Genomic DNA, 20,886 nt, shown 5'->3' with positions numbered 1-20,886 from the left:
TTACTATCTGAAAACCCATAAATTGGTAATTGACCCACCGAGAAGGCGTCCCATGCCCTAACACTTCACCTAGCTTTGGTGGTGCTCGCTTGACGGTGCTCTGTGGCCGGAAACCTCACCATTCTAACCTCCGATTCGTACGTAAGGAAGAAGAAAAGAGAATTTCTGGTCAGTTCTTTGAATCTTCATCTTCGGCGACCATGAAGTTTCGGTATGCAATGGTGTGCTCTTCGAACCAGAACCGAAGCATGGAAGCTCATTCCATCCTCAAACGACAGGGCTTTGATGTGTGTTCTTATGGAACTGGTGCCCACGTTAAGCTCCCTGGGCCCTCCCTCAGAGAACCCAATGTCTACGATTTTGGAACTCCCTACAAACAGATGTTCGACGATCTTCGCAGAAAAGACCAAGAACTGTATCCTTCTTCTTTTCCAACTATTTTCATACTCGTTTTTGTTTCTCTTTTCATTTATTTTCTCCTCTTTGTTTGTCAAAACTTGTGGGTTAATTATAATACGCAGTAATTGATGCGTTTGAATTTTCAGGAAATTGAATTCACTTCTGTGATTTGTGGTTTTTCTTGGAAAATGAATTCTCTGTCTTTCTTCTAATTCCATTCATAAATTGTTTAGTGTTGATACGGGTTGATTTATTGAGCAGCTATAAAGCAAGAAAGTTTCTCCCTTTTTTAGCTCTAGCTATTCTGCATTGGTTAGACTATATAGGGATAATTTTGGTGGATTAAGAGCTTTTATGCATTTGTTAGTAAACTTTGCATGGGATACATGGTTTTCTTACACGTTATGTCTTAAACAGTCTAAAATGTGGAAAGTGTGAGATGCAGAATTAACACATACATTATTGTTCATTATTCCTGCCTTAGCATCCACTGCACTTCAATCCTTGTTCATTGTACCATTAAGCTTGAACCTTAATGAGAGTGCAGCTACAAGCGAAATGGGATTTTGCCAATGCTTAAAAGGAATTCAGCAGTAAAATTGGCACCTCAACGATGGCAAGACAATGCTGCTGATGGATCCTTTGACATCGTTTTTACATTTGAAGAAAAAGTTTTTGACATGGTTGTTGAAGGTTCATAATTTTGCCAAGTTTCATTCCTTTTGCTCTAGTTCGATTCTAAAGATAACATATATGTGGTTGCTCCCCCGGAAACAATAAAGGGTTATCCCTGGATTAAATCTTGCATCGGCTTAAATCATAATGAAGTTAAAAATTGGTTTTAGGCGGACTTGATTTTACAGGAGATGACAAACTTTCTAGATGTCTGTTATTTTCATTTCGAAAAGCACTCAATTAGCAAAACCTTTTAGAGCAGGAGGAAGAATGATTTGAGGTGTCATGTATAGGCAGTGTCTTGCTTTTTGTGTTGGCCATTCTACCTTCTGCAATCTCTTACAGAGTATTACAACATAGTCATAAAACATATTTGTCACTACAACCTGAAAGATGACTCCATGGATAATTGACAGCTGTATAAAAAAAACTATAATTTTTTTGTTTTATCAATTTCAAATAGATTCAGAGGTTATAGAATATTGATAATAATTCTTATTCTGGAAATAATGTTGTTGTACAAAATTTGAAATCATCCTTTGCGTATTACTAGTTATATAAGTGCATCGTTGTGTATAATCATCTTCTATATTAAATATCCTCTCGATAATGCATGGCACGAGAAGTTTATTTCGTTTTTGCTTATTCTGTTTAACATCTCTCTTTACTTTTATTAGGGAAGATAAATGATAATTCTCATATTCCTTTCATTATAATACAAATCGATCATTATGGCCCCTCTAGATTTTTTTCCTCATCTCTGTCAAGTTTCTGTCATAAAAAGATTTTTGGGAGAGATATTTTTTGGGCTTTGGATATTAAACTAATCGAGAGAACAGTGATGATGTTTGCTTGGAACCAAGAGTTTGCAAGTTGATTGCATATATACTTTATATACTTTCTTTTTCACCGTTTCTTTATTCTCATTGAAAGCAGAACTGCAATGCATCAAAGTGGGATTCTGTGTTTAATGTTTTCTTACTGCAATAGTTGTGAGAGTAGTATTATTCCATTGTCATAGGTTCCCGGTTACCTGTGGTGTGCATATTTAATGTAACTCTTTAGTCTAGTTGTTTTTAATTTTTCCTGTTTTGGTCTTGGAGCTTTACTGAGCTATTAAGTTATTAACAAAAACTTGATCTGGAATGTACTTTCCTTGATAATAATTGTTGGTGGTAAATCATTTTATAATCCTAACTCTACACAAATGCTGAGCTTTTAGGGAAGCATTGTTTGTTATTGCAACTGGGTTTGTTATCTATCACTAGGAAACTTCCTTAGAGACATGTGGATTGAAGACCATGTCAAGTCTGAATGTCCTAATTCTTATGGTCTTGGGCGTATATTTGAGTTTGACTGTTTCTGTAAAAATGTGCAGATCTCCACAACAGAGATCATGTTCTAATGAAAACTGTGTTGATTATAAATTGGAGGTGAAAGATAACCATGAGGAGGCTGCCATTGGAGCCAGGCTTACTTTAGACCTTTGCCAGGATGTCTGTTTCATTCATGCTACTATGTCTTCTCATTGTACTTGTAGCTTCTCTACACTATTAGCTGACTTCCTCTGATATATTTCTGTGCACAGATTGAAGCAGCTGAATCATGGGAGGAGTCCATTGATGACATTGTTGCCGCTTTTGAGAAACAACACCGGCGAAAGCTGTTGTACAGCGTCTCCTTCTACTAAAGAAAGAGCCAAAGCAGGTCATCTCATTCTCACCATTGCCCTTATAAAATTTTGCCCTGTTGGAGTTCCCTAGTGCCAATTCATTCTCACTGATCATGCCGTGAACGTGAAGAAGAGAACTAAAAGTTGTACACATTATTTAAATTTGACTTGTAGATTCATTTGGAAAGAAGACTAATGAGTACTGAGTAATTATATGCATTAAAATTTAAAAAAAAGGTTACGTTGCCTACTTGTTCTGACCCCGTCATTTAGTTTGTTTCAGGGAGGAGTGCGAATACTCCCATTGGCCGACAGGTATTTAGGAACTTGTAGTCAAGGAGTCGGTTGGTGGTGTTTGAATTTTGCTGACAGCATGTTGTGGTTGATTTTGATAACTTTGTATCTTCAGTGACTGGTTAATTAGGATGTAAACAGAACGGGTTGCAAAATGTAGTCTTGTAAATGAGAACTATTTTTTTATCTTTAAATTAACAAATCTAGTTGGGAGCGTTACTCTTATTTCGACAATTATTAGATGCCAAATAGCATAAAAAATTAATAATAAAAAGATATTATTGAGTAATAATAAAAGGCGTATAATCTCTACCGAAAGTATAAGGTATAATATATTGGCAGACTGACAATAATGTTCCAAAATAGACAATTTATCACAGTTAACTTTCTGATTAAAATTTTTAAAAAATAAATTGTAAATATTAATTTAAACATTTATTAACAAGAATTTCAACTGCAGCTTAAGAGTTATATTGAGAATTTAAATATTTTATTTATAATTAAAATTCTTGAATTTATAAATTTTTAAATCAATATTTAATTTTATGGGGACAATTAATTATGATAAATTCATTGTTAGTCCCAAGTGTATATGCATGCATGCATATATATACATATATATATATATATATATATGCACGTAATATATTGTGGCATTTTCTTTTGAAGCTACTTTACATGGAAAAAAATATTTTTTAAAAAAAGAAATGAAAAATATGCTTAAAAAGAAAATGTGATAGCTGTTTTTTATTTTTTTTGAAAAAATATAACTTTAGTTCTTTATACTTTATTTACATTTTGCTATTAATTTTTGTATTTTTTTTGGTATTTTTAATCTCTGTACTTTTATTTTTTATTATTTTAGATTCCTTCATAAGTAAAGTTGTAAATATTAATTTAAATAATTGTAAACAAGAATTTCAATTATAAATTAAGAGTTCTATTTAAAATTTAAATATTTTATTTGTAATTAAAATTCTTGAACTTGCAATTTTTTGAATCAATATCGGGCTTAATTATCATAAATTCACTGTTAATGTCATTTTCCCTAACATATATCTATATATTTATATATGCATGCATGTATATGTGTGTAATATATGGTGGCATTTTCTTTTGAAGTTATTTTACATAAGCATGTTTGATACATAGGAAATATTTTTTTTAAAAAAATGAAAAATACACCTAAAAAGAAAACATGATAGGCATTTTGTTGTTGTTGTTGTTGTTACTGCAGAGTATGTTTAATGAAAGGCGTTAAATTGAAGAGAGCAATCCAACACATGTTATAGGTTAAAAAATGGGCTACGCTATTTAATTCGAAATTGAAAATTATTTTTTATTTTTTTGCCAGCGCAATAGTTTAGGAGAGCTAATCCATCTAACTTGCGGTTTAATTCATTTGTTTTTTTCCTGGGGTCAAATCTTATAACCGTTAGATTTAATAAAATTGACCAACTCAACCAATTTTGAGTTGTGACTTGGATAATTATAAGCCAATGGAACCCACGGTGGTTTGTTATCATGGATAATCTATGGCCCTTACGTGGCTTCATCTCCTTTGTCTGCGAGATCCAACCATCCTGGTTAGTGTTACACAATGAAAAGTCTTATATATAATACTTCCTCTGTTTTTGATACGCAATACTTCCTCTTTATTAGTAAGGATTTACTAATTACATAAATTAAGAAAACCAGTTAAAATTACTTGATGATATTAAGATTTCAAATTTATTTTTAGAAGTTTATCCATAAGAGGAGGCTCTTTAGTTATTTAGAAGATACTAAAGAAAAAAACATTTATAACATGTTTAGTATACATAAAAATATTTCTTACATAAGAAATGGGGAATTTATCAAGAAAGAAAATGAGATACGTACATTTCTCATTTTTTATTTATAGAAAACGCTTTTATGCTTACCAAACATTGCATAAGAAAAAATAATGCTTTAAACAAAAAGTTTTATGTTAAAACAAGGGGCAACTCCTTGCTAAAATTACAATTTTTTTAAATTTTTTTAAAAAGTGAACATTTTACAACTTTTTTTTAAAAAAAAATCATAATGAAAATATGAATATTGCACTAAAAAAATTTAGTTCTTGAACAAAGTTAGATTTGAAGACTGGGGGCAACCCAACGTTGACTCAGATTTAGAAGCCCAAATATAAAGACAAATCTGCAAGCATATGCTAGGGTCAAATTGCTAAATTAATTAATTAATTAATGGTCTCCCAAAATATGGTTATCCATTTATTACTATTTTTTATTAGCAGCTTATAAATCAGTGTCAACAATAAATTTATTCATGTCACCACATTCACCATCCTGCTGCCCACGCAAAGAAGTCAAAAATTGGCTTCGTCTCCTCAATTTTATAATAGATTATCGCTCTCCCTTTGGTTTGTTTTTGTCTAAACGTAACTTTGATTTTTATCCAATATTTTAAAAATTAAATATTTATCCATCCCTTTTTTAAAAAATAAATTGAATCTCCCAGAGCAATTTCTCATTCACTTGTGATTTAGGTGAAATTGGGTCAGTTTGGCCAAATTGAATCTGTGAAATTTTTTTTTTTCAAATACTCACACACACACACACACGTTTTTATAGTTTTTCTCAATTTTAAATTAGATTCCTCTAATTTATTTTACTTTAACTAAACCCATATAATTTGTTATATCAGATATGTTAAATTCTAAACTTTTAAAATTATTAATGCATGATTAAATTTATCAAAACAAAAACATTTTTACATTTTATAGAAAATTTGATTTAATGTAATATTATAAAAAAAATTAAGACAACCTTTGTTGGGTATTTTTAAAAGTTTATATTTTTTTATTTTGAAAAGATAACATTGTTAGGTGTATTTAATAAGGTTTATTGATATATAAACTTTTATTTAAAAATATTTTATAATTTGAAATGGAGGCAATAATATAAATTTTGAGTTATAACTAATAAAGATTAGTTTAGTTGGTAATAATAATGCCTATAACCCACAAAGTCATAGGTGCAAATCCTATTGTCGAAGACTTTATTAGTGAATAATTTATAAATATTTTTGTAAACGCTATTTGGATCTAGAAGCATGTCCTGACCTGGTGAGCTCCAACTCACATAAACTTTCAATAACAAAAAAAATAAATAAATATTAAGTTACAAAATTTAAGTAATTAATTCTAAAGTTATGTAATATTTTATTAAAAATATAAAAGTCCTCAATTTTTTTAAAATAAAAAATTGAAAGATTTTAACTGAATTAACAAATATAATAGATCAAATGATAAAAATTTAATTAAAATAAAATAAATATAAAAATTTAATTTAAAATTGAGAGAAACTACATGAGCTTACATACGCGTATGTGTGACTTGGCAGGATTTGAAAGTGTCAATTGTCAAATATCCATACCAGATTGCAAGATACACAACGCGTGATTATTATTTTTTTTTCACCTTTTGCTTTGGAAATTTCATGGGGCATTATCAGTTATTTCTTGGGAAACTTTTTCAAATGGAAAGGGTCAATGCTTGCTTTGTCAGAATAACAAAAAACAAAGGTTGGCCCAAAAATAGAAGCATAAAAACGAGGAGACTTGAACATAATTCTTTGGAAAGTCTCTGTTTAAGGTTGTCATGAAGACTAATGAACTCAGAGAAATATAAAATATCAAGAGATCATACCTTTTTATTATTAAAAATTTGATGCCATAAAAAGACTTCTATCAACTTGTTCCTAATCTTTCCGCCAAAAAAATAACTTGATAATACCGCTTAATTAATAACAAAATATTACCGCTTAATTAATAACAAAATATTTTCTCCTTTTTTTTTGGGGAAATCTAAGCTCTTGTCTTTGCTTCAGATATTAACGTATTTCATATGGAGAATAATAGCTAGGTTCTAAAATTTTAATTTAGTTATAGGTAAATTTAAAATTTTTTACTAAAATATGATTATAAATATAGATTCAGATAATTCAATTGCAAATATGAAAATGCCCTATACAATGAAAATTGCAAATGTAGAGTAAGCTTTATTAATAAACAGAAATTATTTCTCTCGCGATATTGAGAAACCCAATTACATTGTTACATATACAAGAGCTCACAAACCCCCAACCAATGACCTATACAATTTAAATGTCTTATTTATAATTGAGATTTCTATATTTATGACTGTTTAATTTTTTATTTTCAGCTTATCTTTTAGCAAATATTTTTGTGACCTAATTATTATTAAATTAATTATTTTTAGGACCTACGTTTAATCATTTTATCTTAGGTGGTGAAAAAAATTCATTATGTTTTTATTGATAATTAGATTGATGTGTGTGTATATTGATCATTGTCATAACTTAAATTATATATGTTTTTATACATAGCATGAATGATGAATGTGAATGCAAATGATGCTGTCCATAATTTATAAATAGTTTAATTTGTAATAAACTTATATTATATACTTCATCTGTTAAAAAATATAACTGTTAAAAAATGTAAGGTATTTTGACAAAATCTCACATCTAATAAAGTAATTATCTACTTTTAAATTAACCCTATTTTTTAATATTTATTTTTATTAAATACCCTATAATAAATATAAAATTATTCATCAATAGGGGTATTTTTAAAAAAAGACACTTGAAAGATTAAAAATACCTTATATTTTTTAACATTCAACTCTTTAAAAAATACTTTATATTTTTAAATGAAGAAAATATATGTTTTATAATAATGGTTTATTTTGAAATTATATCAATATCATGAAATATAAAATCTTATAGAATCCTCTTATTTGCAAATTATGAATGTAATGGTCTTTCTCTCTGTTTTTTTTTTTTTTTTGCCGACATAATGGTCTTTCTCTCTCACACACACACAGCTTTTGCCTTTTTTCTTTCTAGTTTATTTGTATTAGATTTTCTTTAACCTGATCTCTATCTTTATTTAGTATTTTTATATTTTAATATAATTTAAATTTTAAATATTTGAAAATGATTATAATTGTTGTCAAAATTTTAAGCTGAAAAATAGTAAAATATGTGGTGTGTACTAACTAAAATATTAGGGTATATATTTATTAGGTGGGTATTCTTTGAACCTGATGCATGTCAGGACCAAATTCACCTAATTTTTTTGTTGATAAAAAAAAAAAAACGATGAGTGTCCCTAATCCAGGCCACAAGCATGCATGATTATTGATTATGAAGATGGCAACATTAAATATTAATACAAAATAGTAATACCGAGTGTACTTTACGAGTATTGCTTACCAATTCTTCCTCTGACGCTTTTGAATTTGAATTTCTTTCAAATCTTCAACGGTCAATATTCAAATTCTGTCACCCCCCTAACAAACTCTCTCTCTCTCTCTCCAATCTAATTTGAATGCTTCTCTTGAATTCTTCTTCGCTGCTCTGCTTTGAAATGTACTTGTTGTCCCAGCTGTAACGTTCGCATTTAAATTCATCGGCCACACAACACGAACCAATTCCACCAACTTCAGATTATTGAATCGCACAACTGTTTCCTTCCATTCTCCTCTCTGATTTCTTCTCTTCTTCCAATCTTCAAAAATGGTGTTAGGATGGGGAAGAAGAAGCAACAAGACCAGAAAGCCCAAACTGGATCTTGTTATTCCAAACCATTTCATCTGTCCTGTTTCTCTTGATTTGATTAAAGACCCCGTCACGTTATCAACTGGAATTACCTATGATCGTGAAAGCATCGAACGCTGGTTCGAGCAAGGGAATTTCACGTGCCCTGTCACCAATCAGATTCTCTCCAGCTTTGATCTCGTTCCTAATCACTCGCTTAGGGTTATGATTCAGGATTGGTGCGTTGAGAATCGACGATTTGGGATCGAGAGAATTCCGACTCCCAGAATACCTGTTACTCCAATCCAAGTCGAAGAGATTCTTTTTCAACTCGTGGCCTCGGCGTCGCGTTTGGATCGTTATGGTTTTCTGCAAGGCGTAGATAGAATCAAGGAATGGGGTTCCGAGAGCGAGAGAAACAGGAGGTGTATTGTGGACAATGGTACTCCTAGTGTATTGGCCTCTGCATTTCGTGAATTTGCGAATGATTCTATTGAGGAAAATGTAAGTGTGCTAGAGGAGATTTTGAATGCCCTAAATTGGATGCTTCCACTTCAACTCGAAGCCCAGAAAATTTTGCAATCTTCAGATGCCTTGCGTTGCTTGGTTTGGTTCTTCGGACACCAAGATCTTTCCGGAAAACAGAACGCCATTGTTGCTTTGAGACAGATCCTTTCCTCTGGTGATAAACACACTTTTGAGACTATGGCAGAAATTGAAGGGACCATTGAGCCATTGGTGGAGTTCATTAACAAAAGAATTAACCCAACAATCACAAAAGCTTCACTAGGGATTGTTTATTACTTGGTTTCATCTTCTTACCCATCAAGTGAGAAGGTGAAGCTTGAATTTATTGAGCTGGGTTTGATCTCTTCACTTCTAGAGATCCTAATTGACGCAGACAAGAGCCTATCTGAGAAGGCTTTAGGTGTTTTTGACTCACTCTGTGACTGTCAAAAAGGAAGAGAAAAGGCCTTCAGTAATGCTCTTACAGTTCCTGTACTGGTGAAGAAGATTTTGAGGATTTCAGCTTTGGCAACAAATTACTGTGTGTCTGCTATGTGGAAGTTGTGCAGATATGGATCTAAAGACGATGATGAAGATGAAGTAGAAGAAGCTCTGATTGAAGCACTTCAAGTTGGTGCATTTCAGAAGCTGTTGGTGGTGTTGCAGGTTGGTTGTGGTGATGAGACAAAGGAGAAAGCAACAGAGCTTCTGAAATTGTTCAATCCTTATAGGGCTGGTTTGGAATGCATAGACTCAGATTTCAAGAACCTGAAGAGATCATTTTGAAATTCAATTTCTTTTTAGATTTTGATGAAGATAGATTTACGTCCAGAGAGTTAGGAAAAGATAGGGCTAGTGTCATATATAGGTTTGAAAAGAATCCATGAATAGAGGTTCTAGAGTATATAGGAGATTCATGTTGTACAGTTAAATAAAATTAAGATTATAGTTACATGCAATAGTTTGTGTTCTTTGTGATTTTATGCAGCACTGCTTGAAAAGTAGAATTTTCAAGAGGTTTGAAGAAAATGTTGAAAGAATTGAAGCTTATGGTACATTGATGTGTGTTTTTGTTTTGAACATCAGGATTAAGATATTCAAACAATGTAAGAGCTATTTGTTTTGCCAAAACATAATTTAAAGGCGATTTATGCTTCAAAAAGTGATATTTTATTTTGGATTCAAAGGAAGGGAAATATGAGCATGGACCAACTTAAACGTAATAAAAATGGTTTTACTAATTCTAACAATGCATTTGAACTTTGAGGTCTTGAAATGTGAGGGAGTGGAAGGAAGGGTCGAGAGCGAACCCAATGTCTTTGAAAGTAAGGCATTCCTACGTACTCGAGAAGAAAGCAGGGAACTTCAAACAATTTGATTTATGGCTAATAAAAGAAAAAACATGATAGTTGTTTAAATGTGGTCGTCGTGATTGGAGGAACTTTTCAAAATAATAGTAAATGCATTCAAAGAGAAGGAAAAATGAATGAACATTATGGGAGGCACGTGAAGGCAATAAAATTGGATCCCACACTTTTGATGACAGAGAGAGGTTTGTTGCTTCGTTTCATTTTGACGCTTTCCTTCCGCTTTGACCGCTTCTAACCAATTCTGCTCACTGCTCTCTGCTCTCTACCCACCTACTCCGCCATTCTCATTTCTCTCCTTTGTTTTTGCTCCGACGTTCTTCGGGGCCTCTTCTTTTTCTCTCCATTTTCCTTCTCTACTTTTCACTACCGTTGGATTAACACCTTTCAACGATTGATATTTAATATTTGATAAAATTATTATTATAATTTTATCAAAAATATATAAATAAAATATTATAATTTTAAATCGTTTAGATTGAACTTTAATAATTTAAATTTATTTATATGTTTTTATGTAAAATTAAAATAATAATTTTATCAAACATTGAATCATAATTTGAAATTTTGACCTAACAATAATGAGGGGAAGATGAGAGAAATGGAGGAAAAAAAACCCCCACTTTGCATCCTTTTTCATCATGTCTCTCTTCTTTTAAAGTTTTTTTTTTAATTCCGGTATAAAGAAATCCCATCTCCAAAAAAAAAAAAACTGATGTCATAAGAACCGAATAAGGCATTACTTTATAGTTTAATAGTTGAATTATGATTTAATTGATCATAAATAAATTGATATATTTTAAGTAATATATGTTGAAAATAAAAGAAAGAAAATATATATATATATATATATATATATTTGGCTACATTTGGCAAGCCTAAGCTTGAAGGTTACAACATACAATAGAAAACTCAAACATGAGGAGAGGAAACTCCTCTACATTGATATCTACGCACTAAATGTTTTTGGTCCTCTCTAACTAGAACAACACAATCCCTAGGAGCAAATGGTACCAAAGTTATCTCAAAAGCTTGGCCATGCCCTTGTTTAGCCATAAAATCTGCACACTTGATGAAGTCCCTAGAAGTGTAACATAAAGTCACATTTAACTTAGCAAATAGATAATGTCTAGTTTTAAGAATCAGCTTGCGTAGGGGATGATCTAGACTACTTTCTCTCAAGAAGATTAAAAGCATTAATAGAATCAGTAAAGATCGACACCTGTATACCAGCAAATTGCTCCACTACCTCAAGTCCTACTTTGATAGTAGAAATTCAGCCTCCATGACTGAAGTTAGTCCAATATTTCTATGGAAGCCAATTACCCAATTTCCCTGACAATCTCTAATTATCCACCGCAAGAAGCTTCTCCATGGTCTCTTACAAATCCATCAACATCTAACCGAAGCTCGTTACTTGTAGGTGGAGTCTGCTCTGTTTCCAACCTTTACTCATACCGAAATATGTCATGATGGTGGTGTTCATTATTTATACCTTCCATAAGGAGGTATTTGCACTGATGAATCAACTTAGCAGCATTTGTAAACACTCCTTGGAATATAAACTGGCACCTTGACGTCCATAGTAACTAGCAAACAAAATTGAAGATTCTGGTCTATTGCCATTTAGAAAATTCTCGGTTTGTAAAGCTTGAACGAGCATTTTGTCTCAACCAGCCTTACAAATCATCACCAAAGAAGCTAGAAAGGTGGTTAGGATTTAGTAATAATAACCATACATCTCTCACTCTCTAACAGTCACGGAGTATATGTATTATGCTCTCAACACTTTGACAATTAAAAGGACATGAAGAGGAAGGTGAAATCCCTCTCTCTGCTCTCAGGGAATTTGTGCATAGTCTCTCATGGGTAACTTGCCACATAAAAATCTTAATCTTCTCTGGTATATTCCATTTCCAAATATTGTTCCAAATTCTGCCAGCAGTCACAAGATTTTCACGATTGATGTACCCATAAGCAACTTTCACAAAAAATCAACTATCAGACACCACACGCCACACTAAGACATCTTCATTTACACCAACTAGAGGCTAAACCTTACAAATTTCATTTATCACCCATTGTGGAAGAAAACTACACATCCAAGATATGTTCCACCTTCCTGTTGGAAGAACAAATTCCCTAACTTGGGAATCCAAGTCAACATTCTCCAAGTTGCTTGATACACAAGCTAGGAGAGGTTTATCCAATTTGGACCAACACTTGGTCTAAAATTTTGTATTACCCCCTCCAAGTAGTTTCTTTCCGATGCCTTCACTAAAAGTATCCCAAACTTCCGCAGTAGATCTCCAAGTGAGCGAACAATTCTTCTTCTTTGACATTATTGGAAGCCCATAATCTCCACACTTGTATTTAGCTCTTAACACTCGAACCTAGAGTGATTTGGTTTTTGTCATTAGTCCCCAACAAAGCTTCATAATAAAAGCAATATTATGTTTTCGAAGAACCTTAATTCTTAGACCTCCAACTTTCTTACTCTTTTTGATATTTTCCCAAGCAATGAGGTGTAGCTTTTTACTCTCTTCATCCTGATTCCACATAAAATTTTGACTAATCTTCTCAATCTCATGTATTATTCCTTTTGGAATCAAAGCAGCTTGCATATGATAGCTAGGCATTGCAGAGATAACCGATTTAATCAAATTATTTTTATATAATATTAAAAATGAATTTTTAAACTTTTAAAAAAATAATATAAAGTAAGAGAAAGGTAATATCCATCAATATTCCATTAAGGAGAATTTCATTAACAGCTCTTGTATGTGACATAATTTCCATTGAAGTCTGAAAAATTTTGAAATTTAACTGCAGTTCTAAAGGATTGAAATCAATTTTCTTGATTAAATGACTAAAATATCCTTCAATTATAATTATTATTACAGAATTAATAAGTCAAGTTATGATTTTTACAAGTAACATTATTATAATGACAAGTCAAATTAAGGGTTTTATAAGTAAAATATTATTAGAATAAATGTAACTTTTTATTATTCTCATAATATTATTTGCAAAAATCATAATTTGATTTGTTATTTTAAGATTGTTACTTGTAAAAAATTATAACTTGACTTGTTATTGCAGCAGTGTTACTTATAAAAATTGCAACTTGGCTTGCTTTTTTATCAATGTTATTTGTAAAGATCATAAATTGGACTTGTTATTCAGCTTTATTACTTGTAAAAACTGTTATTTAACTTGTTATTCTAATAATGTTATTTGTAAAAACCGTACGTTGACTTGTTATTTCAGTAATATTAATTATAATTGAAGGACATTTTGATCATTTAAATAAAAATTTATTTCATTTCAATCCTTCAAGCTTGTAGCAAAATTTCATAATTTCTTGGGTCTCAATTAAAGTTATGCCACATTTAAGAGCCTTTAATAAAATTCTCCCACAGGCACACGCATGCATGCACAGTTTCTATAGATTTTCTTATATTTTTGTTTATTTTTTTCCATTTATCAATGCTTATTGAGTATAAATATGCATTAGTTTTAGTTATAAATATGAATTAAAAATTTTAAAATAAAAAAATAAAAAAATAACAGAATCACTTCAACTAGCCTGCCTGCCAATCTTGTCTTTTTTTATTAGTTCGAGATCGGTTCAACCTATTTTTTATTGGTTCTCAAGACAAGTAATTTTTTGATGTAATCGGACTAGAATTTAGACTGATTTTCAGTTCAACTTGCCATTTTAGTTTGGTCCGTTTCTCATAACACAGGAAAAACCGAGACTTGCTTGGTTTGTTAAAACTCTCAGGTTAAATGCTCAACAACATGTTTCAGGTTAAATGCTGGTTCTAAGCAATCTAATCCAAGTCAACCCCAAATATGTTTTTTAGGTGAGAAGCGGACCGCCGATACGTACGATTCGATCAGGTAAGCCATCCAATCCGACTCAAGTGATTCTCTCTTATTTTGTTTATGGCCAAACTGCTCACCTACAACTCGCCAACGCTCATCCATCTTCTTTCTTCGTTGTCTTCTCTTGTATTTTCAAATTTCATGTATGGACCATTCAAATTAATTTTTTATCAATAATATATATATATATATATTTAAATGCTTTCTTTTTTTTCATTTTAATATGTCAGTAGAGATAAGTCAATTTGAGACCGCGCTGTTAACATAACTTTTAGAACAGAAACTTTTTTTTTTTTTTTGGCAAACTTTTAGAACACAAACTTTAGATTAAATTAGAGTCAACCTCGTGCCAATGGCGTAGGGTGTAAAAATTATTTAAAGTGCAAGGACTCAAACATATCTCATCAGTTTTATTGGATTTATTTTTTACAGCTTTTAAATAATATATAATATAATGATTATACTGAAAGGTCAACAACAAAATCAGCTAATTTAGCGTTTGATATTTATCATACAGTATGAACCCTAATACACGAGTCTACTATTTCATGTTGATATGTTAAATCAAACAAGTTTTTACCCAAAAAGAAGTATGTTATTTTAAAAATCTAATGTGTGACATCAAAGATATTATAAACGTATGCTGTGTTCAAACTTCAAAAGACTAAAAAAGCTCATATAGCATGCACATAATCATAGTCTCATAGATGGCATAAGATATAGAATAGAATCATTGAAGTGAGAAGAAAATTATTGTACTCATGAAACAGCACGTTCAGCTAGAAAATGAAGATTAAACTGGAAACATATATGCACATATGAAGTCCAACGAAATCGTAATTTTTGAAGGAAAAAAATGAAACTCAATCACATATAGAGTATTATCAACAGCATCATTTGGGCTTCAAGTTCAACTAAACCCATCAATTACACCATGGGATCTCAATGAAAGCTACTGAGCCTTGTATCTTTTCTCCACTTCCTCCAGACTCCGGATGTCCTTCTGATACTTACAAATACGGTATATAGACCTGACACCACAGTCGTATAAACCCAGAGAGAAATCACAACCAAGTACAGATAATTAACTTCATTCCATCTAAAAAGTAATGAGGTCTTCAATTCGGATCCTCTCACACACACACACACACACACACACACACAACAAATGATTACAAAAGACTATCATAATGATACATGACTGGTAAGAATCCAAATCCAAGCTTCTACTATGGTTGTATTGCTACTTACCAGTAGAGAAGACATGCTGCAACGCACAGTATCACGTTTTTCTGGGCTTTGTAGATCTAAATAACACCAATTTATGATCAATCAGCGAGTCAATAGCATATGGTACTTTTAAAGAAACAAGAATACGAAACATTTCAGCTTTTCCATAAACTAAAATTTCAGGGTGAGTATTATGGTCATTCAGTCTGATGCCATGTTGGCTCAACTTGAAAACCAAAAGATCAAGAAGTCTGAGACTACAAAAATAACCATCAATCCTTAAATATATTGAAGTATAATATTGGGTTGAATAATTATAAATAAAACTATATCAGGTAATAAGTTTGCCGTCAATGTACATTATATGCCAGATAATGAGCATCTATTTGCAAGTTCTAGTACATGAGTTTCTTCTATGCATGTATAAATATAGTTAGGGATCACAGGAAGGAACAAAAAGCAGAAATATCAAAGGAACAGCCTCAACCTGATTACCATTCATCATATGCTTTGATAAAAAGTCCAACTTTAGAATCATCCTCTTGTTTACAAAACTATCTGACTGATTTTGAGAAAGATAGTCTACTATATTCTTTCTGCATTATGCGCTCTGCTAACAGATGATAAGGCTGATATATTTGCTAAATATGCTTTAGATTGTAGTCGGCAAATGATTTCAGGAAAGTGAACTCAACAAACAAGAGAAAGTCAACCAACCGGGGCAATGAAAATTGGACATAAAACGTGTCACTTTCTTTCTTTCCTTTTCTTTGTTTTTTTTTTATTTTTTATATTAGCGGTTGAGATAAAAGCTTCAAATAAAAAAGGGGAGGAAACTGAGAACATATGCATCTGAAAATGATGAGCAGCATGAGTTGCATTTAAAAGTGCTCTGCAGATATACAGCTCTAATTTTTTTAGAAGAAAGAGAATGTGCAACCCAAAAAAATTATGGCAAAAGAGAATCTACAAGGCTCGGTGTAATTGGCACTAGTTCAAGGTTCATAGGTTTAAACCCCAATGAACACTGCTGAAAGGCAATCAGGAATTTACATACTACATCCACGGTAAGATAGCATCGATCTTAAGATCTTTCATCCCTCAATGGAAAAGACAAGTTGCAAACGAATTAATCCATGTTGGCCGGCACCCAAATCCATACTTAGTTGCTTTGCTTATTTATCTCCATCACCAGCATCGTCCACCAAATCACCATCAATTAACTACGCAAAGAACTATGAACCACCAAACCAAACCACTTTCGGCATGCATGGCTTAAGAAGTGCAATTTATTATGGAGAGAGATGAAAATCACCAGGCAAAAATATAGACAACCCAATCAATTATCTCAGCTTCAACTCAAATTTGGAAGAAAGGGCGAAAAGAAAATAAATGAATATGAAAGATACATACAGATTTCTCATATCGGTCTCTCTCAGCAGCAGTACAGACCTCCGAAGTACACATCAATCGATGCTCATTCTTCCAGTAGATATCTGTAATTAACCACATATCTTCCTCATTCAGGCGAAATACTTGAGAAAACCCAACCAGAAAAATCCAATTTCCCAAAGTGCAGAAACCGCGTGGAAACACACACACACACACGAAAACCCTACAACAAGTAAATTGAAATACCCAATCCCCATAATGAAGAAGGAAGATAGAGAAATGAATACCGAGAAGCTGAAAGGCAGAGAAGGGAACAATGAAGAGAGCGGGTTGAAGAATGAGGGAAATTAAATAGACAAAGCGGTTCTTGAGGAATTTGGGTGAGGGAAGAGTGAGCAAAACAGCAATGGCCGCCTCTGCAGCTACCACATAGGTCAGAATCATCCACTGAAGCGCCATCTTCCTTGCTTCCCCAATGGTAGACCAGGTAGTTTAACTCTGTATCACTATTTTAGCGCGATCGACGCGTTTGAAGATAAATACAATACTTGTCCCCGAAGTTTAGAACAACTTGTGTGAGAGCAAAAGTAGGGAAAAATCTAGAACGAAAAATGACCTATAAAGATGCTTAATTAAGAGATCAGCCTCATTGTCGAACAAAGAAAATAGTCACTCCCCGATCGAAAATTTAGTACTAGTAACCTTTTTTTGTTTGTTAATATAGTTATGTTTTATAAATTAATGGGAAATAATTAATTGGGACACAAAATTATTCAAAAAATATCTTATAAATCTGGATAGGAGGAAGTATTTATAAATTTATAAATATAGTTAAAAGTTATGAACAATATATAATTATAAATTATAACAGTTGAATATGTTCAACTATTTAATTTCTTCATTTTTATAACTCAGCTTTTGATTTAAACCAAAAAAAAAAAAAAGGTTTCTGTGTACTACATGTTCTTGAAGGTTACTCCTTCTTCCAGTACTACTTTTTTTGTGGTTAATACTTAATAGGATAAGAGGAATATATATTTTAGAACTCAAATCCAAGGAGGCCAATGTCAGATTGGAGTTTTAACAAATTTATTACTAATGAATATTAATTAACTAGATATTTTGATCTTTGCAAATTGAATTTGATCTTCTGTTTTATGTAAAATCTCAATCTTTATCATCTCCGTCATTTTATTACTTTCCCCACATTATCCTCGTTAATTTCACAGGTTTTGTCTCCTACATTTAATACCTTCTTTTTTTTTTTGGCCAAAACAATTAATACCTTCATTATAAGAAAAGTATTTTTAAAAAAGTGATAAATATTTTTTATATATTGATGAAAAATAACTTAACTTAACCAATTTCTTTAATCTTTATAAATTAGTTAATTAAATCTTATATTCAAGATAAAAGGGAGTAGCCATGTTTTTCATAAAATAGAAGCAATTTGTTCTAAATGCTCCCTCTAGTTCACAGCATAGTATTACCATTTATCAGTAATATCATATGAGGATGGTTTTTTTTAATTGAAGACCACGACAAAAAATCATAAAAGAAAAAAAAAACAAAATCAAATCATATGAGACTTTAATAAGTTTTTACCCCCTCCATGTGGATTGCAAAAAATTTTAAAATCAAAAGCTTCCAATAATATATGATGAGCAAATTAATTGATACATTTATTTGTTTTTCTACAAGCATGATCAAAAATAAATGTCTAATTCTACATAACAAGATTTTTACTCTTTTTGATTGTATTCTGGAAGAGATGATTTTGGGAGAACTCATTTTGAAAAAACACAAGGGCCTCTAAAAGGTCAATGTAAACATAAACTTTATAGAACTTGCAATTCCATCAAAATAATATCAAGGATTTCAAAGAATTTTGTTATAATACTGGAGATATTTAAAAAAATCTTTTATTTATTCTCTTTTATTTTCATAGGTGATGCCTTTATCATTGAAGTTCGATGACTTATCAGTCTCTAGTTTAATCCATCTTACTTCAAATAGGCATTGTCGGGCTTGTGATTTTTCAAGATCCAAAATTAAAGAATTCATTTTCAATTGAAAATTGAGGTTATTGGTAATGTTTTGAATTATTTTCTTAGGAGTAAACTAATAAGAATAGAGATCCATACACTTTGCTTTCCAGATATTCTAACAAGCATAAACAAATAGTTTCTGCCAAATAATTCTTCTAGCATTCAATTTTCTTGATGCACATCATTCTTTGCGTTTCAAAGCATCCAATTCTGGAAGAGAAGAGAAAATAAAATATTTAACTTTGAATGCTCAAGTAATTTTGTCCTTACTTCCCGTGCTTTGCTACAAACATGTAAGATATGTATAGAGAAATCAAAAGAGTGGCATCAAAGGGACAAATCCTTTGGCAAACTCCAGATCCTTCGTCATAGACAGAATTGGCTTGAAGATGATCCCATGCAACTTTCCGAAGAAAAAAAACTCAATTTTCTCATAGGTAAGCCATTGTAAAATTCTTGAACAAATCTCAGAACGAGTGTTGTTCCCATCACTTTCAATAGCTTTGTAGGTAAATTTAATGAAAAAGTTGCCCTCACTAGAAGGCATCGAGCATAAAATATCATCTTCAAACATAGAAACACGTACCTTTGTTAAGGAATATTGGAGAATTCCCGGGTGATGATTTCGTGATTGTACTCCACAACAAGAGAGACAGGATAAATTCAATAATTGAAGTATAAAACAACTTACTCTAACCTCAATTCATGTGTGATTCTGTACTCCAGCTTTTGATTAAGAGCGAGAGAGGAGGAAGTGAGGGGAACGAAGCCTGGTCCGAGAAGCCATCTCAGTGAATACGTACATGGCTGGATCTTGAACCAGACTGCGTTCCCCACACCCTCATTCTGTCACCTTCTTTCAATCCCACAAAGCCCTGGAAAGTGTAAATTGTCATGAAGCTCCAAAGTCCAAAACTTGTCTCTTTTTCAGGTCACCAAATATTGGAGCCTCTCTTTGTCTTCAAGACTTTCCAACATTGAGTTCTCCATTGCTTGCGAACCGGGTTATCACATCCTATCATCTACTCTATCTCTTTCAACCCTCCCATCATATCTACAACATTATTTTTGTTTCTATTTCTCTTCATTCTTTAACATAATAGATCTGAATAATTTCTTTTACTTCCTCGTAACACATCATTTGCTCTTTTTTAATAGACAAGGCCATGGTCAAAGTGATGTGATCACAAATGGATTAATAAGTATTCAAATAAAGAAAAGGCCTACACCCATTGGGCGGTTCATTAAAAATTTTGGCATCAAAACTATTGTTGTCTGCTTGATGTGCAAGTCAGTCCATGCGTTTGATTAACTTTTTTGAAAGTATGATCAACAGAAACTTGCCAATTGCATATGAATAGATCTATTATCCTTTTGATGGTATCGATCATAGATTGTTTCGGGTCACAAGTGCTCCGTATGGGTTAAATTGCTTCTCTAGAATTACAACGAACATTGACATATAATATTTTCTTCCCAGCAGAGATTTAGACCCTCCACGTTACCCAAAAATTCTGTAGCTATAATTGGATGATAGGCTGGAAATTTCGTGAATCTTTTTCCCCCCTTTTAATTTTCCTGATAATCCCAACTGACACGCCACAAATAGCAAATTTATTTGAATCTACAGAACCGAGTCTAATCCATCCAAGGTTAACTGGTACCCATTTAGGGTAGGTATCTCCTCTGCCCAGTAAAAAGACAGCTCATCCAAGATTCCAGACTGAAGTCATTTAATATGCTTTGAGTGATAGGGAAGGCAATGGTGTTCCTTCATGTGAGTGTAAATTTCTGCACCTATCATTTGT

The 20,886-nt window shown here is 32.0% G+C and overlaps 3 protein-coding genes across 3 annotated transcripts; 2 read left to right on the top strand and 1 right to left on the bottom strand.

Annotated features, from left to right (window-relative positions):
- LOC129292621 (uncharacterized) lies at positions 1–3,259 on the top strand. The gene is given in 5 exon segments (XM_054930202.1): positions 1–415; positions 947–1,092; positions 2,453–2,500; positions 2,503–2,570; positions 2,663–3,259. Coding segments are annotated over 5 exon segments (579 nt in total). The 5' UTR covers positions 1–200; the 3' UTR covers positions 2,765–3,259.
- A 5,055-nt stretch (positions 3,260–8,314) lies between these two features.
- On the top strand, positions 8,315–10,290 carry LOC129293730 (U-box domain-containing protein 21-like). Its single transcript, XM_054931821.1, has one exon. The coding sequence runs from the start codon at positions 8,623–8,625 to the stop codon at positions 9,934–9,936; it is 1,314 nt and encodes a 437-aa protein (XP_054787796.1). The 5' UTR covers positions 8,315–8,622; the 3' UTR covers positions 9,937–10,290.
- A 4,851-nt stretch (positions 10,291–15,141) lies between these two features.
- On the bottom strand, positions 15,142–17,688 carry LOC129293293 (uncharacterized). Its single transcript, XM_054931171.1, has 4 exons — positions 17,318–17,688; positions 17,052–17,134; positions 15,660–15,715; positions 15,142–15,439 (listed from the first exon to the last, which is right to left on the bottom strand). Exons 1-4 carry the CDS (start codon positions 17,487–17,489, stop codon positions 15,361–15,363), a joined length of 390 nt encoding a protein of 129 aa, XP_054787146.1. The 5' UTR covers positions 17,490–17,688; the 3' UTR covers positions 15,142–15,360.
- Positions 17,689–20,886: the final 3,198 nt, after the last annotated feature.

Source organism: Prosopis cineraria, unplaced genomic scaffold (genome assembly GCF_029017545.1).
Source record: "Prosopis cineraria cultivar Desert tree isolate PC_DT_omini unplaced genomic scaffold, ASM2901754v1 PC14, whole genome shotgun sequence".
Classification (NCBI taxonomy): domain Eukaryota; kingdom Viridiplantae; phylum Streptophyta; class Magnoliopsida; order Fabales; family Fabaceae; genus Prosopis; species Prosopis cineraria.
The sequence above is the reverse complement of the archived record's forward strand: the minus strand, read 5'-3'. Positions and strand labels throughout refer to the sequence as shown.

Coding starts and splice junctions, on each gene's coding strand:
- LOC129293730 (XM_054931821.1), top strand. CDS start 8,623: ATGGTGTTAGGATGGGGAAGAAGAAGCAACAAGACCAGAAAGCCCAAA.
- LOC129293293 (XM_054931171.1), bottom strand. CDS start 17,489: ATGGCGCTTCAGTGGATGATTCTGACCTATGTGGTAGCTGCAGAGGCG. Junction 17,135..17,317: donor CTCTGCCTTTCAGCTTCTCG/GTATTCATTTCT, acceptor GGTTAATTACAG/ATATCTACTGGAAGAATGAG. Junction 15,440..15,659: donor GCAGCATGTCTTCTCTACTG/GTAAGTAGCAAT, acceptor CTGTGGTGTCAG/GTCTATATACCGTATTTGTA.